The sequence below is a fragment of the Bos javanicus genome, chromosome 22, assembly GCF_032452875.1.
Source record: "Bos javanicus breed banteng chromosome 22, ARS-OSU_banteng_1.0, whole genome shotgun sequence".
Lineage (NCBI taxonomy): Eukaryota > Metazoa > Chordata > Mammalia > Artiodactyla > Bovidae > Bos > Bos javanicus.
This window is the reverse complement of record NC_083889.1, coordinates 46,052,425-46,066,661: the sequence shown is the minus strand read 5'-3', so window position 1 is coordinate 46,066,661 and position 14,237 is coordinate 46,052,425. Positions and strand designations below refer to the sequence as shown.

The 14,237-nt window shown below is 42.9% G+C and overlaps 1 protein-coding gene across 5 annotated transcripts in view; it reads left to right on the top strand.

Annotated features, from left to right (window-relative positions):
• CACNA2D3 (calcium voltage-gated channel auxiliary subunit alpha2delta 3) overlaps positions 1–14,237 on the top strand; it is a 903,838-nt gene that overhangs the window by 803,484 nt on the left and 86,117 nt on the right. For all 5 annotated transcript variants that reach the window (XM_061396642.1, XM_061396641.1, XM_061396640.1 and 2 more), the window contains 3 exons: positions 4,110–4,171; positions 5,424–5,468; positions 11,579–11,641. In XM_061396642.1, coding sequence (XP_061252626.1) covers positions 4,110–4,171; positions 5,424–5,468; positions 11,579–11,641 — 170 coding nt within the window. The remainder of the gene's footprint in view (positions 1–4,109; positions 4,172–5,423; positions 5,469–11,578; positions 11,642–14,237) is intronic.

Genomic DNA, 14,237 nt, shown 5'->3' with positions numbered 1-14,237 from the left:
AGCTTTATTGACAAAAAGAGGTGAATTTGGCCCTTGGACCAACTCCTGACCTACAGGGTACTCTTCAGGTTTGTTGGCCTGACATTCAAGGACATTTTCCATTTGACCTCAGCCTGCACAACCAAGTTCCCCACTCCCATTCTTTGAAGCCTCGGAAGACAGTATGGTTTTTTAAAAGGCTCTACCCTTTTGCTTGTGCTGTTTCTGCACTTGAGTCCCATCTTTCCTCTGTTTTTTTTCCTATGAGTCAGATCTCCATGCTTTATCTGATACAAAGTTCTTGTCAGCTCCTCCAGGCCAAGTCTGCCCCATTCTTTATGCTCCACAGTCCTCTGTGTAAGCCTCTGATGTTGCTTTTACCATGTGACTACTCCCCAGGTAGACTCTGAGGGAGTGTGTGGTCTCATTCCCCTTATTACTCAGCTTAGATCTTGGTGTAAAGGCCACTGAACAATTGGTCATGAAGTTGGCCCACCCATGGGCTTGTGAATCTCTTAATCCAAGCTGCTGCTAAGTCGCTTCAGTCATGTCCGACTCCGTGCGACCCCATATACGGCAGCCCACGAGGCTCCGCCATCCCTGGGATTCTCCAGGCAAGAACACTGGAGTGGGTTGCCATTTCCTTCTCCAATGGATGAAAGTGAAAAGTGAAAGGGAAGTCGCTCAGTCAGACTCGTAGCAACCCCATGGACTGCAGCCCACCAGGCTCCTCCATCCATGGGATTTTCCAGGCAAGAGTACTGGAGTATATTAACTTGTAGGTGAACAAACTACAGACTCAGAAGGGGGAAACCATGGGCCACAGTTGCTGGAGGGGGCAACAAAAACACAGCCAGGGCAAAACAGTGCAGATCCATTGTAGTCAGGACTGTCTGGGAGTCCTTTGGCATCGACCTCATGGCCCAGACAGGGAGTGAATGAGGAGTGAGGGAAGCAATGTCTAGTTTAGGGCATCAGGACCAGGGAGAGGATGCAGTCTGCTGGAGGGAGATCAGAGAGAAGCAGCAGGCATGATTAATGGGATGGAGGGACTGACTCATGAGGCAAGATTAAAGCACTCTGAGGAGCTGGGGTACAGACCGAAAGGGGCAGATGATAGCAGGCTGCAAGTATGTTAGATGGATAAACACCCAGGAGGGAGCAGCTCGCTTCATTAGAGAGGTGAAAATGGGGCCTCCCTCAGAGAATGGGAAGGGTGCTCAGAAAGGGCACGGGTGACTGACAGGGGAACTCAGTAGACGATGGGTGGGCCAGGGGCAGCTCTGGGTTGCTCGGACTAGAAACATCATGGAAAGGTCACCATGGGGTGACTCTTTCAGGGAAGCCTCTGCTTTTATCCTGTGGAGTCTCGAAGCCTGCTGTGACTGCTGACCTGGGCCTGTGAAAATATTAAGTACCAGTCATTGAATGTTTCAACAGTCCTGAGGCCTTCTGCATGGAAGTCAGCCTTCTGCCATCCCTCCCTATCTTTAGTAGAACCAGAGATACTTGGTCCAAGCCCCTTCTTAAATCCAGGGCACACTCTCACCCCTGCCTGCTGGTGGATCTGACCAGAAACCCAGCCAGCACCTTGATTTACAGCTTCCTCAGTTGGCTCGTCTCCAGTAGTGATATGGCTTGTCAGGCATTTTGGAAGACAAGATTCATTTGAAACTGCAGTGACTATCTTCAGGCTTCAATATCAGCTTCCTACAGGTATTCTCTGAGATTTTCTCCAGAGTTAGGAAGAGCAGCTTCTGCTGTAGTCTGACCAAATGGCCCATATTGTGGTAGTTCCTCCATGGAAAACTTACTCTCTTTAGTAAGACCTGTAGAGTAACCGTGCTCAATTTGATTGCACATTCAAATCACTTGGGGTGCTTTTTTAAAATAGCTGTGCCTAGACTCCACTTCCAGGAATTCTGATTTAAACGGTCTTACTGTGGGTGGTGCGGGGTAGAGGGCAGGGGTTGCTTCCCTGGTGGCTCAGATGTTAGAGAATCCACCTGCAATGCAAGAGAACCGAGTTTGATTCCTGGGTCGGGGTGATCTCCTAGAGAAGAGAATGGCAACCCACTCCTGTATTCTTGCCTGGAGGATTCCATGGACAGAGGAGTCTAGTGGGCTACAGTCCATAGGGTTGCAAAGAGTCAGACACAACTGAGTGACTAACACTTTCACTTTTTTTTTTTCCCCCACTGTGGAGGGGGAAGGCACCAGGCATCAGAACATTTTCTTTAAGTTCCCCATATGGTTCTAATGTGTTGAGAACTGCCACGGAAAAACCTTTATTTGGGTATGATTATAATTCACACTGATGTTACTCTTCTATCTAGCTAGCTAGCTAGGTACTGACTATGCTATCACCTGAATGGTTTTTCTAAAAAAGCAAGCATTTACCAATAGGCCATCTATGTGCTTGGCCCCATGCTGGAGGCAGGGATCCAGTGGGGAATAAGAACGTGTCCCTGTCCCTAGGGAGCTTATGGTCCAGAAGGTAGTCACTTAAGGCAAAGCAGGATGAACCCAGAGTACTGACATGGTACCTTTCAGAGAATTCCATTCTGTGTGTTGCAGCTATGCTTAACTTGAAATTCTGAGTGCAAAGATAGATAAGTCTAAGTGTACATGTCATAGTTAAATATGACTCTCAGGTCTTGCTTCAAAGATTTGTTTAGGAAGTAGAAATGCAGTTGGTAATAACAAGGGTAACAACCCAAGGTCTTCATGAATCTTCAAGTTCCTGAAGCCAGCACAGCAATGTTTTCCCAAGGTGGGAGGTGTCAGGGGGCATCTAACACGGTGGCAAGGTAAAAGTATATGAGTGAATTTTGGGGGGGTTGGTAATCATGTATTTCTTTTACTAGATATCATTATGTGGATTGAAGTTACTGTAGGTATTTCAGCAAAAGAAAAAAGTGTGGAAAGATAAATAACAATACTGTGATGGTGATGGTTTAGTGGCTAAGTCATGTCCAACTCTTGAGACCCCATGGACTGTGACCCGTTAGGCTTTTCTGTCCAGGGGATTTTTCAGGCAAGAGTACTGGAGTGGGTTGCCATTTCCTTCTCCAGGGGTTTTTCCTGACCCAGGAATCAAACCCAGGTGTACTGTGTTGCAAGCAGATTCTTTACTGACTGAACCACCAGGGAAGCCATGGTGGTGTGCAGATATGGCAAAAATTGGGAAGGTTATGTGCATGGATTGAAGTTTGCATAACTGCCCAGGGCTAAATGGTGCCCCTTGTGGGGAGTATAGTGTTTCTAGGACAATCTCATTTTTTCTTTCCATCTCCTCTAGAGTTTTCTCGCCATCTGATGAACTTTTTTCTCTGACTTGAGTACTTTTCCTAATGGTTGTAAGAGTTGCTTTGTCTTGACTTCATAGAGAGAAATATTGTGAGCTTGTTCATGGCATAGTTCTAAGGTTCCCTCGAATTCTTCTTCCCAAAATCTCAAAGCACTTTCTTAACCTCCTCCATTTCTGTACCTTTCTCTCACTGGAAGTAGCTTTCACTCTTGCTTTAGGGAACTTCTAACAGACAAGCAAAGAACTATATAATTCCACAGAGTTCCTGGGGAGAGAAGATCATTGAGATGTGGATACTGGGGACCAGTTAAACTAAGTCACATCATGACCAAGGGACTCACTTGCAAACATCAACCCATGACAAGTAACTTTTCAAATTTCATATCTCAAAACACTTGCAGAATATACCTTTAGGTACACAAGTTTATGCATTAATGACAGAAACAGAAACTCTGAAAAAACCACGATCCTCTGAATATCCTTTTTACTTCTATTCCTGTTTTCAGCTGTGCTGGGCAGAGTGTTGACCACAAGTGTATGAATTTTAGAAACACTCAAGTAACATCTCTCCAAAGAGCCATGTGCACTGTGCTCAGTCTGTCCTGTCAAAAGTTATATGAGTGTAGGTAACCTTGAGCATTCCTTACCTGAACAATAAAATGCCTTAGTTGTATGCTTCACTGTAAAGTGAAGTTTTTAAGTGTTCTTATCTGATATGCTTACATCAGCATCTTGCCTTGACAGATAATTTTCTATGATAATCTTAAATAATTGTGTAAAGAGATCTCTAATGCCTTGTTTCATTTATAATTTGTCCCAGCTGTAGGCATTCAGATGAAACTTGAATTTTTCCAAAGGAAGTTCTGGACTGCCAGCAGACAGGTAAGTTATAATCAGCATGTTGAAGCATTAGCAACACTGTTATTATACAGGTGTTCACATTTGAGTACCCAGAGCCTAAAAGTGCCAGATTTCCGATGAATGTTTGTAAAATGAACTGCTGGGCTGCTCAGATTACCTTTCATTTCAGTGCAAAGTAAAGGACTGACAGCATGTGAGACACCACATGCTGAGAAAGCAGAGAGTTTCCTCCTGAAAACAGCTGTAATTGTGAGATCAAAATAGTGACCACCGTAAAGAGAACTTTTTCTTCTAAATATCAGGGACTTTTGCGAATTTGCATAGTGACTTTTAAAAAATCTTATGATGCCCAATTATTTGTGAGTCTCTTTATTTCGTTTTTGAAGGATTCTGCATAGCTGGGTTATACTAAGCATGCATCTGCTTTCTTTGGCCGAGGGCTTCTCTGCCTTGGATAATCTGGGAACATTCTTTACTTGCACTGTGTATTCTGTACGAAGTAATATCAGTGGTGTTTGTTCAGTAACTCAGCAGGAATGGCAACACATAAGATGTTTCCATCTGTCCAAGTCTATATGTTGAGATGGTATATAGTTTTTCAAATGAAAATACTTTAGGAATTTATGCATCAAGAACACAGAAGTTTTTAAAAAGTCAGTGGGAAATAATTTAAAATTAAATAAATACTTAATTATATTTCTTGTTACAGAAAGATTTGAGGTCTTAAAAAGATATCACTATTGAATAAAGCATAAATTAACATGGACAACATAAATTAAAATGAAAAAGAACCAGGTTATTCCTAAGTTGTCTTTTTGGGGAACACAGGTATACCTGTGGCAGATTCATTTCGATATTTGGCAAAACTAATACACTATTGTAAAGTTTAAAAATAAAATAAAATTTAAAAATTTAAAAAAATTCTTTATTGAATTTGTTACAGTATTCCTCTGCTTTATGTTTTTGGTGTTTTGGCTGCAAGGCATATGAGGTTTTACCTCCCCACCTAGGGATTGAACTCGCAACCCCTGCATTGGAAGGCGAAGTCTTAACCACTGGACTGCCAAGGAAGTCCCCCAGATTAGCTTTTATATTACTGTCTGGGGCTGGTACTCATCCTAGAGAGGATGGGCAGATTCATCCTGGAGCATTCCCTTTGGATGAAACAGGCGAGGACTCTGATGGGCTGCCCTTCAGTAACCTGATGGCAGCCTTAGCAGATGCTGGTGTGTCCAAATGACATGTTTCCTTTTGTTTCCACCTCACCTCACAGTGCGCCTCTCTGGATGGCAAATGCTCAATCAGCTGTGACGACGAGGTATGATGGTCTCCTGGGCCTGTCTCTGCTCTGATCAAGTTGGGGCGGGGGGTGGGGTGGTGGCGGAATGACTGAGGGTGCTTTCTCACAGGGGGAATGTCTCACAGAGCCAGATCTAAGAGGTTGCTGTGAACCAGTCTCCAAAAACCCAAGGACATTTGCTTTGTTTCTTTCTCTTTCTTCTCCCAATCAGATAGTTTTGGAGAGCTGGGAAAGTATAATTTAAATGTCCCATGAACAGCACTGTTGGGATTTTGGCATTTTATAGAACACAATACAAATTACTGACATTTGAAACTCTCACTACAATTCTCAGAGTTTTCTACCAATGTGGTACCTCTTTTCATCTTCTTAACCACCTAGTAAAATGGATTGGAATATATGTCCCACTTTGCAAAGGGGGAAACTGAGCATCAGGTAAATTAAATGTCTTGCTTAATTTCATGTAATAAAGAAGCTTAAAAATCTAAGCGTTGAAAACTCAGCATGTTGCATTCTAGCATACTGCTTCCCTTCTACAACTCCCTTTCCCTCCCTTCTTTCTTTTTCCTTATCTCACTCCCTCAGTCTTGGGAGGACAAATTTGAACTCCACACATGAGCAGTAGAATAAAAAAGATATACCACTGTCCCAAGTTTGACCATCAGATTTAAGTTTTTATAGCATCCAGTCCCATGTACCTTCTGCCCCACATCTTAGATCAACCACATGTGAAGTAGCATTTCACCTTGGCTCAGGCAGCCTTCTCTCTCTGAGTCAGCCAAACCATTAGTCAATACATAAAGTGGAGCTTATAAATGATCACTCATTTACATTCCTTCTAGTTACCACAGGGATTAAATAAATCCTGCTGCTGTCCTAACCAAACATAATTCCAACACAGAAAATATGGATTAGAAGTATATTTCAAAAAAAAAAAATAGGCAAACAAAAGGCAAGTAAAGAAATATAAAAGAGGGAGGATGGGCTGAAGGTAAAGTACAAAATGCTCAGTCCTTAAATATCCGGCAGTTAAAAAAGAATCATAATAGCTGTATGAGTTACTACTATTCAAAGAGTAAAAGCAAAAGCCTGACTTTTCCTGACCATTAGATCAAAGATAATTTTCCCAAAGGAAAGAGAACCCTGTGATGTTTTATGACCAGTACCCTTTCAGTAAGTTTGGGAATGCCGTTCATAGGCTAGTCAAGTGGCTTCAAACCTCTCCTCTGTTTTTGAGGCATTACTTGTCTTACTGTAATGCTCAGTTCAAGACCACACAGCTCAACAGTAGCATTGATTAATCAGTGTTACGAGGCCCTGTGTTAAGCTACTAACTCCAACTTGTGTTAGAAGCACGGAGGACAGTTGGTTGATTGGTTGCGTGACTGGATGGATGGTTGGTTGGCTGGTGGGACTGATGGTGCTTTGGATAGCTGGTTGGTTGACTGACTGGTTTCTGGTTGATTGATTGGATGGACAAACAGTTGGTTGAACAATTTAATGAATAAAGTCAGAGGTGGTCATCTTCCCACAGCCTAACACTGCCTCTGTGCATTCTCATACATAAAAATAAGTGGAAATGGATTCCCACTTAGAGCTAGAAAAGTGCAATGTATGTTAGTTGTCCAGTGACTCATTTCACAGGTGGTCTAGCACAGCGGTTAAACGTACAGGCTGTGCAGGCAGAGTAGCTTCCAACTGTGGCTCTGAAAGTCATAAGCCTTGCCTTAGTTTCCTCAGCTAAACACTGGGGATAGAAACACCCCAGAGTCATGGTGAGGATGAATGAGATAGTATATGGAAACTTTATAGCACAGCTCCTGTCCTGTGGTAAGCCCTCAATAAACATTAGCTATCAAATGAAAATGTCTGCAGACACATGTAGTGGTTCGCCTGAACCTAAAACCTCAGGTGGAAGCCACATACAAACCTTAGTCCCTTGGGCATAGTAAGCACAAGGTAGGATATCTTCCTCAGTACTAATACCTGCTTTAATAGCCTTGGGGATGGAGCCTCATTAAGATATCATTTTGAAGGTTCATACCTTGAAAATTAAGTGTGGCATAGGCTGGATCGCTGAACTTGATCTGATGCTCAAATATCCCCATTTTGCACTTTAAAGCTATCATCCATTTCCCATTTTGATTCTAAAGTTTTGGCTTCAGGCACCTAGTTGACATAAGAAAAGCCAGGCCCCTTTCCATCCTTTCAGCAGACTCTTTCCATGTGTCATTCCCTTTCATAGCTTTTAATTAAGTCTTTGAGACCATGTCCCTCCACTCCTCCAACTGCCCTCAAGTGATCAGGTCCCCATTAAAAACAGCTGTGGGGGCTCATTAAGTTCACGTGCTTCTGGCTTCTCTTCTCTACTGAAGACCTGGCGCAACTCCCACACACTTATCAGACACACTTTGCCTCGGATCTGATCCAGTCCCTCTGTCTCCCCCTGCAGTGGCCTCCCTGGGCCCTTGACTTGAGTGTCCTGGGCTGCTGGGTGGAGTCAGTCTGGCCAGATGTCTTCCAAGCTTATAGATACCTCTTCATGGAGGGCCTGGCCATGGGCCTAACTGAGGACTTTAAGGAGCTTCATTCCACCCAAGGGACTGTTAACTTCAGAACCTGAGAGGCAACCTGTCTCACACTGACTTCTTCCTTCAGGACCTATTTATTGAGCCCTCCTGACATCCCTGGTACCTCCAGCCCCCAGGAGTCAATGGGATGCAGAGTCAGAGATAGACCCTGTCCTCCAGGAGCTAACTGGTTAGAAGGGGAGATGAGCACATGTGCTTATCAGCTGACTTGCCTCCACAACCTCTTGCTACAAACTGTGTGACAACTTCTGTCTCCAAAAGATACTCATAAAGAGGGCACACAGCAGGTGCTGAAGAGACACAAACATGGTTCTCTGGGGACTCATAACGCACCTTGCACCATGCTCAGCAATTTGCACTCACTGGCCTACTTAATCTTCTCTTTGAAATAGTTGTTGCTGTCTCCATCATGCAGATAAGGAAACTGAGACTGGGAGTGTTAAAAGGCTTTTCTCAAAGTCATGCTGGTTCCAAGTGTCCAAGTCTCTGATTCTCAAGCTAGTATCTTAGCCTCAGAGCTAATACCACCTTCCAGGTAACACAGCTTAGTGCTAATGTTTCTCACTTCCATATTCTTCCTCCCCAGTTTTCCTTACTATCTGTGACAGCCCAACTACCATGGCCTGGTTTGGGGCTCTAACCTCAGGTATCTTACCTAACCTGCTTTTGAGACCAGAAATCAGACTTTCTGAACAATATTGAGGCAACAAAGAGTTGAAGAAAGTTGCCTTTTAAGGTAACCGTCACCAGCTCTTTATTTCTGCCTTTTCCAGACAACTTCATCTTTGAATGTTTTGTCACAGGTGGCTGTGGAATGGGTGCTTGCCATGTCTGTCAAACTTAGAGTTCCTGCTTTGCCCAAGCCCTTCAGCCTGTCATTCTGCCCTTGTCACAAAGGGATGGACAGACTCCTGAGAAGTTCAGCTTAATTTGGGGCAGAAGTAGCATAGTGAGGGAAAGCCGACAAAATATCTCTTCTATTTCCTTTTACTGGAGGAGGGAGAATGGAAAAGACAATTAACTACTGTAAAGAGACATAGAGAAAACAATTTATCCAGACTAGAATCTGGCTAATTCTACTCTGATTCTTTCATAACACAGCACTCTGCTCACTTAACTTCAGGGGCCTTACTCCATTCCACCGTACTTCCCAATAATTTAATCCAAGTGCTTGTTGGCAGGGAGATGTTTATGAAGTCATCACAGTGACTGAATATCCCTAATGTAACAATATTGCCTGTAATGAAAACTAAATGACACCTTTCAGATTAAGGGACCCAGTTCTACCTCAGTGACACAACATCCTTGCAAGGTTGACAATCTTTGTTGCATACTGTCACTTCTGTTTCTTCCACACCAGATAAGAGTGGAAACAGAGGCTGATAACTGTGAAGTGAATCTCCTAATGCCCAGTCCAACGTTGATTCCATGCAGTGCTGTCTGTTATAAGGGGCTGAGGTCATCATTTCCAAGAAATGAGGGTGGGGAAAGAACCAAATATTTATGTCAAATTATGAAACATTTTATTGAAGCTTCATCTCTAAATAGAGTGGAAATGGTGAAATATATTTTATTTTACTTAACAAATTTAAACTTAATAAATTTGTAACTGTAGTCATATCCTGATTCTATTAACAAAGAACATGTTTGGTTTGGGAGTGGGGAGTATAATATTTCAGATAAAATTATAAAAATCAAAATATTTAATCCTTCACTTTATATTTGATTTTCTCAAAGTGATCACAAGGGAGGTGACATATAGTGGACTTTAATCAGTTTCCCCGGGAGCTTCTCTTATTCTCTTCCTTTTGAAATCATTCTCTCTGGAAGCATCTTTCTTGTTATTGGTGGTGATGTTTTGTTTTTCCTGAGTGTTTTATCTCTTGTGGGTACTGATGTGCCAGTGGTTTCATGTGTGATTGGAGCTGATCTCCAGTATCACCCTCATGGACTTCAGGAAATATTGCTTCTTTCCCAAGATGTTCAGTTGCCTTGTGTTTGTCTTGTATTGTCTAATATTTGCAGAGAAAGACTGACCACAAAGTTATAGGTCTAATAGCAGTAATACCGATTGACTAGGGATGTTTGGGTAGGAATTTATTTTATAGTTAGGGATGGAGGGTAAGTTAGGATGACTTTGGATTCTCTACACAATTGTAAGGATTTGGAGAGTCAGTATATGGAGGCCACTCCTATGCTCAGCAGGTAGTTTTATTGATTGAATGGAGGTTAAGCTCCCTTTGCATCAAGGTCTATATCTCCAATTTGTCTCATATGATCCAATTAACTTAAAATTAAATTGAAATCTGCACATACCTCGTGGCTGCCATATTGGACAGCCGGGCTCTGTGAGTGCTTTCACAGTGCTGTTTCCTACAAAAGGGGAACGTCTGTCAGGCCTCCCAGCTGGGCCAATATAGCGTCCATGCAGCCAAGAGCTTCTCTGAAGAACAAGAGTGTGACCTTCACCTGGCCCCTTTGAATAACCGAGAGAAACTTGCTCACCAAAGCAGCCAGTTCTTTTCTGAAAGGTGCTAGCAAGGCTTTTAATTTCCTGCTGAATCTCCACCATTGCCTACTAATAAAGGATGCATCTTTCTAACTAGCTTACTGCTATACTTCTGTGTCTCGCTAGAATCAACTCTGTGGATAAGTAAATGTCCCAGAAAAAAAGCAGCCCTGCAGTGGCCTGGAGTTAGGGGACTTTAGCTCACGGTAAAGATATGTTACAAATTAAATGTTGCAGTCGGTATGTAAAGCTGCAATAAATAGAAACTGAGTTACATCAAGGACGGAATTAAACCTTAAATTTAAACTCCACAGCACTGTAATTAAAACTTAGCCTGTAGCAAATCATTCACTTGAGATTAAAGTAGTGTGGGGGAAGCAGAGGTTTGGGCTTACCTTGCTACAATTTATAAGTCTGAGCTACCAAAAGCTAACAGCCCTGCCCCTAAATCCAGCTCCCAATTAAAAACACAGTTTGAAAACCTTTAGGAGGCCTGAGGGGCCCCTTTAACAGAAGTCTGCCCCTTCCCCCCTGCCTAAGTCTATGAACAAATTAAAAAATATTACCTGGTCCCCTGATGGTCTTCTGAGCTGACACGGTGTTTTCATTAATACATCATTAGAGTCATGGCATTGTGCTGTCGTTTTGCTTTCAAAACAGCCTGCACTTCAGCCACTGTTAATACAGGTTCAGAGGCCTCTGGACACTTTGTTCCTGGGAAATATTATTCAGGTCATATAAACTTTTAAAAAGGAAGACAAACTGTAATGAATAATTTTTAAATGCATTTTCTTTTTATCCCAATCTGGGATGTTCAAGGCTTGCTTAGTGTTTAAAGTTTATTTGTTAGTTTTGCAAAACAAGTGCTGGGGTCAGCCTAACTTTGTGCTTAACTCCAAGAGCCAGCTGGCATTTCCAGTTCCCCCAAAACAGCCTACAATAGGTGTCTCTCAGGTTGGAAGTACATCATTGCATGTAAAAGCAGTCTGAGGACCCAAAGTTGACACTGTGGTGTTTTTGTTTTCTAGACTGTAAATTGTTACCTCATAGACAATAATGGATTTATTCTGGTATCTGAAGACTACACTCAGGTGAGTGAGGAATTTCTACCTACTTACAGTAAGGATCCCAGACTGTGCTTGGGTCAAGGGAAGTGAAATATGGTGTTGAAACTTTGAGACAATGATCTGTATTTGAGAGGTAATAGCAGGAGATTATAAAACCTTATTTCCACCCCTTTAAGAATGTCACAGCCTACTTCTCAGCAGGCCCTAAAGAGATTTTACCTCCAGGGAGGAGAGGAGGGGTGCCGAGCCCAGGCTCTGCTCTCTTACACATAAAATGTTCCATTTATAGAACTCTTTACCTCAAGTGTGGAGGTGCCTGAAAGAGTTCGGCTAATTTTAAGGAGGTTTCCTCCTTTTAATATTTTGATATTTTATCTTTATATATAATTTATACATCCACACAAATATATGTATATATGTATGTCAACATAATTATTCTTTATGGCTTTCTTTCTGGTTTTTCCTTTTTAAAAGTCAGTTATCTGAGTCCAAGGATTAAGTTGGGTTCTCAACACTGAGGGCCAAGAATCCACATATAGTTGAAGAATGTTTTTCATTTGATGCAGCCGTGTGCAGTGTCGGGGCAGGAGGGAGAGATGGTAAGAAACCAAGCTAGGGTGCTCAGCAAAGAAAGCTCCACTTTTATTTGGAAATCAAAGTAAGAGTTAAAATCAATAGCATTGTAATAGAGAAACATGAGTTTCTCCTTTAAAACTTGGTGCCTGAAAGCTTTCTCTGCAGTTAATGAAATTAGCATGTTAAAGTCAAATCCAAATCAGTTTAGCCATATGGTATAGGAAAGAAACACCAGAGGTGGAGGCAGATGGTTTCTGATGTGAGCTCTCTTCCTTAACTTGATTTGGAATATTGGGTACATCCCTTAACTTGCCGGGACTCCTGGTGGGGTCTATGAATGGAGGATGGTTGACTGCAGAAGTCTTCTTCTACTCTAATGCTTGAGGATGCTAGCATTTTATAATGAGGTTTCATTTACATCATTTAAAATGTTTCAATAGTCAGCAGTGTGATAGACCCATTAATGCCTAATAAATTAGTTAATTGTCCTTAAGTATGGCTCCTTAGGGTCTGAGCTCAGTGGCTTGTTAATCTGTGAACTCTGGCTCCAGGTAACATGTGGAATTGTGCTTCAGTTTTCCCTCTTATCTATGAGAATGTTGTGGGATTTTAAATGTACCTTTGGTCGATGGTAATTACATAGTTGAGACTCAAACTGCTCACAAATGGTCTCCTCAGATGCTGGACGTCACTAGATGTTGGACAGTTGATGGACATTAGATAGGAAGGATAAGCACATGAGATGTGGTCAGTTTCATGGGAGCAGGAATGGCCATAGGCCTATGGTAATGTGCCCCTGTGTCTGGGAGGAGTGAGAACCCAAATTAATCCCCTGTGAAGACGAGCTCTGTCGTCCTGCCATAATCATGGAGGGCTGAGATGAGAACCTGATCCTGGGGGGGAATGACATGGCAGATGTCTTTAAGTGGTGAGTCTTGGACCAGCCAACACAATGAGCCACTGGAATAGTGGCCTCTCCTAAGCCATAGCCACTACATGTGGCCTCTGCTCCCTCCTTTACTCATGGGTGGAATAGCCCACGGAGCCTGCCCTGCCCCAGCTTCTTTAATGTCTGGTTTCTGTACCCCAATTAGGTTAATTCTTCTTCATCTAACAACCAGTTCCACTGACACTGGCATATTTACACACAGGAAATGCTCATGTCCTTGTTGCTCCCAACAGCAGCACATACCCACAGAGTTGGCCAAAAGTTCAAGTTTCCCTGGAGTGAAAAAGGCAATGCTCAATCTTCAATCAGTGAAATGTCATTTCCTTCTTTCCTCCTCTTTTCTGACTTTTTGGCAAAGCCTGTATGTGCCTTTCTGCCTGAAAACTCCTAAGAGCCTACTTGAGGTCACACCATTACAAGGAAATTAGGATTTAGTTAATACAAAGTCTATGGACGTTATGTAGAAGCTTCCCCAGTGGCTCAGCAGTGAAGAATATGCCTGCCAGTGCAGGAGACACAGGTTCAATCTTTAGGTCGGGAAGATCTCCTGGAGAAGGAAATGGCAACTCACTCCAGTATCCTTGCTGGGAAAATTCCATGGACAGAGAGCCTGAAAGGTGACAGTCTGTGAGGTTGCAAAGAGTTGGAGATGAATGAGCACATACACACATGTGGAATTTATGTGATTTGGGCTCTGAGTGTAATGCCCTCTACTCTCTGCCACATAAGATACAAATTCTGAGAGCACCCACAGTAGACATGGGGATTCTCTACTGGTCTGCACTGGCCCCTTCCAGTCTGTTGGCAGAGGAAGGTTGTTGGTCCAAGCTCTGTTCTGCCATATTGGATACATCTTCCCCCTTGGCTCCAGGAGTCTGGAGGGATGCCCGAGGATGTTAATCCTTCATTCCACCATTCAGAGTTTGCAAATCTTGGCCAACACCAAGAACTAGACTTGCAGAAGCATAAGCTTAGCACTGGGGGAGTGCCCTGAAGATAGTCCCAGAGCTGGAGTCAGCCATTGGAGGTCTGATTGGCCGAGCCTTCTCTTCCCAGATCTGGACAGCTTTATTCTTGGTCAACATATTAGCTGCC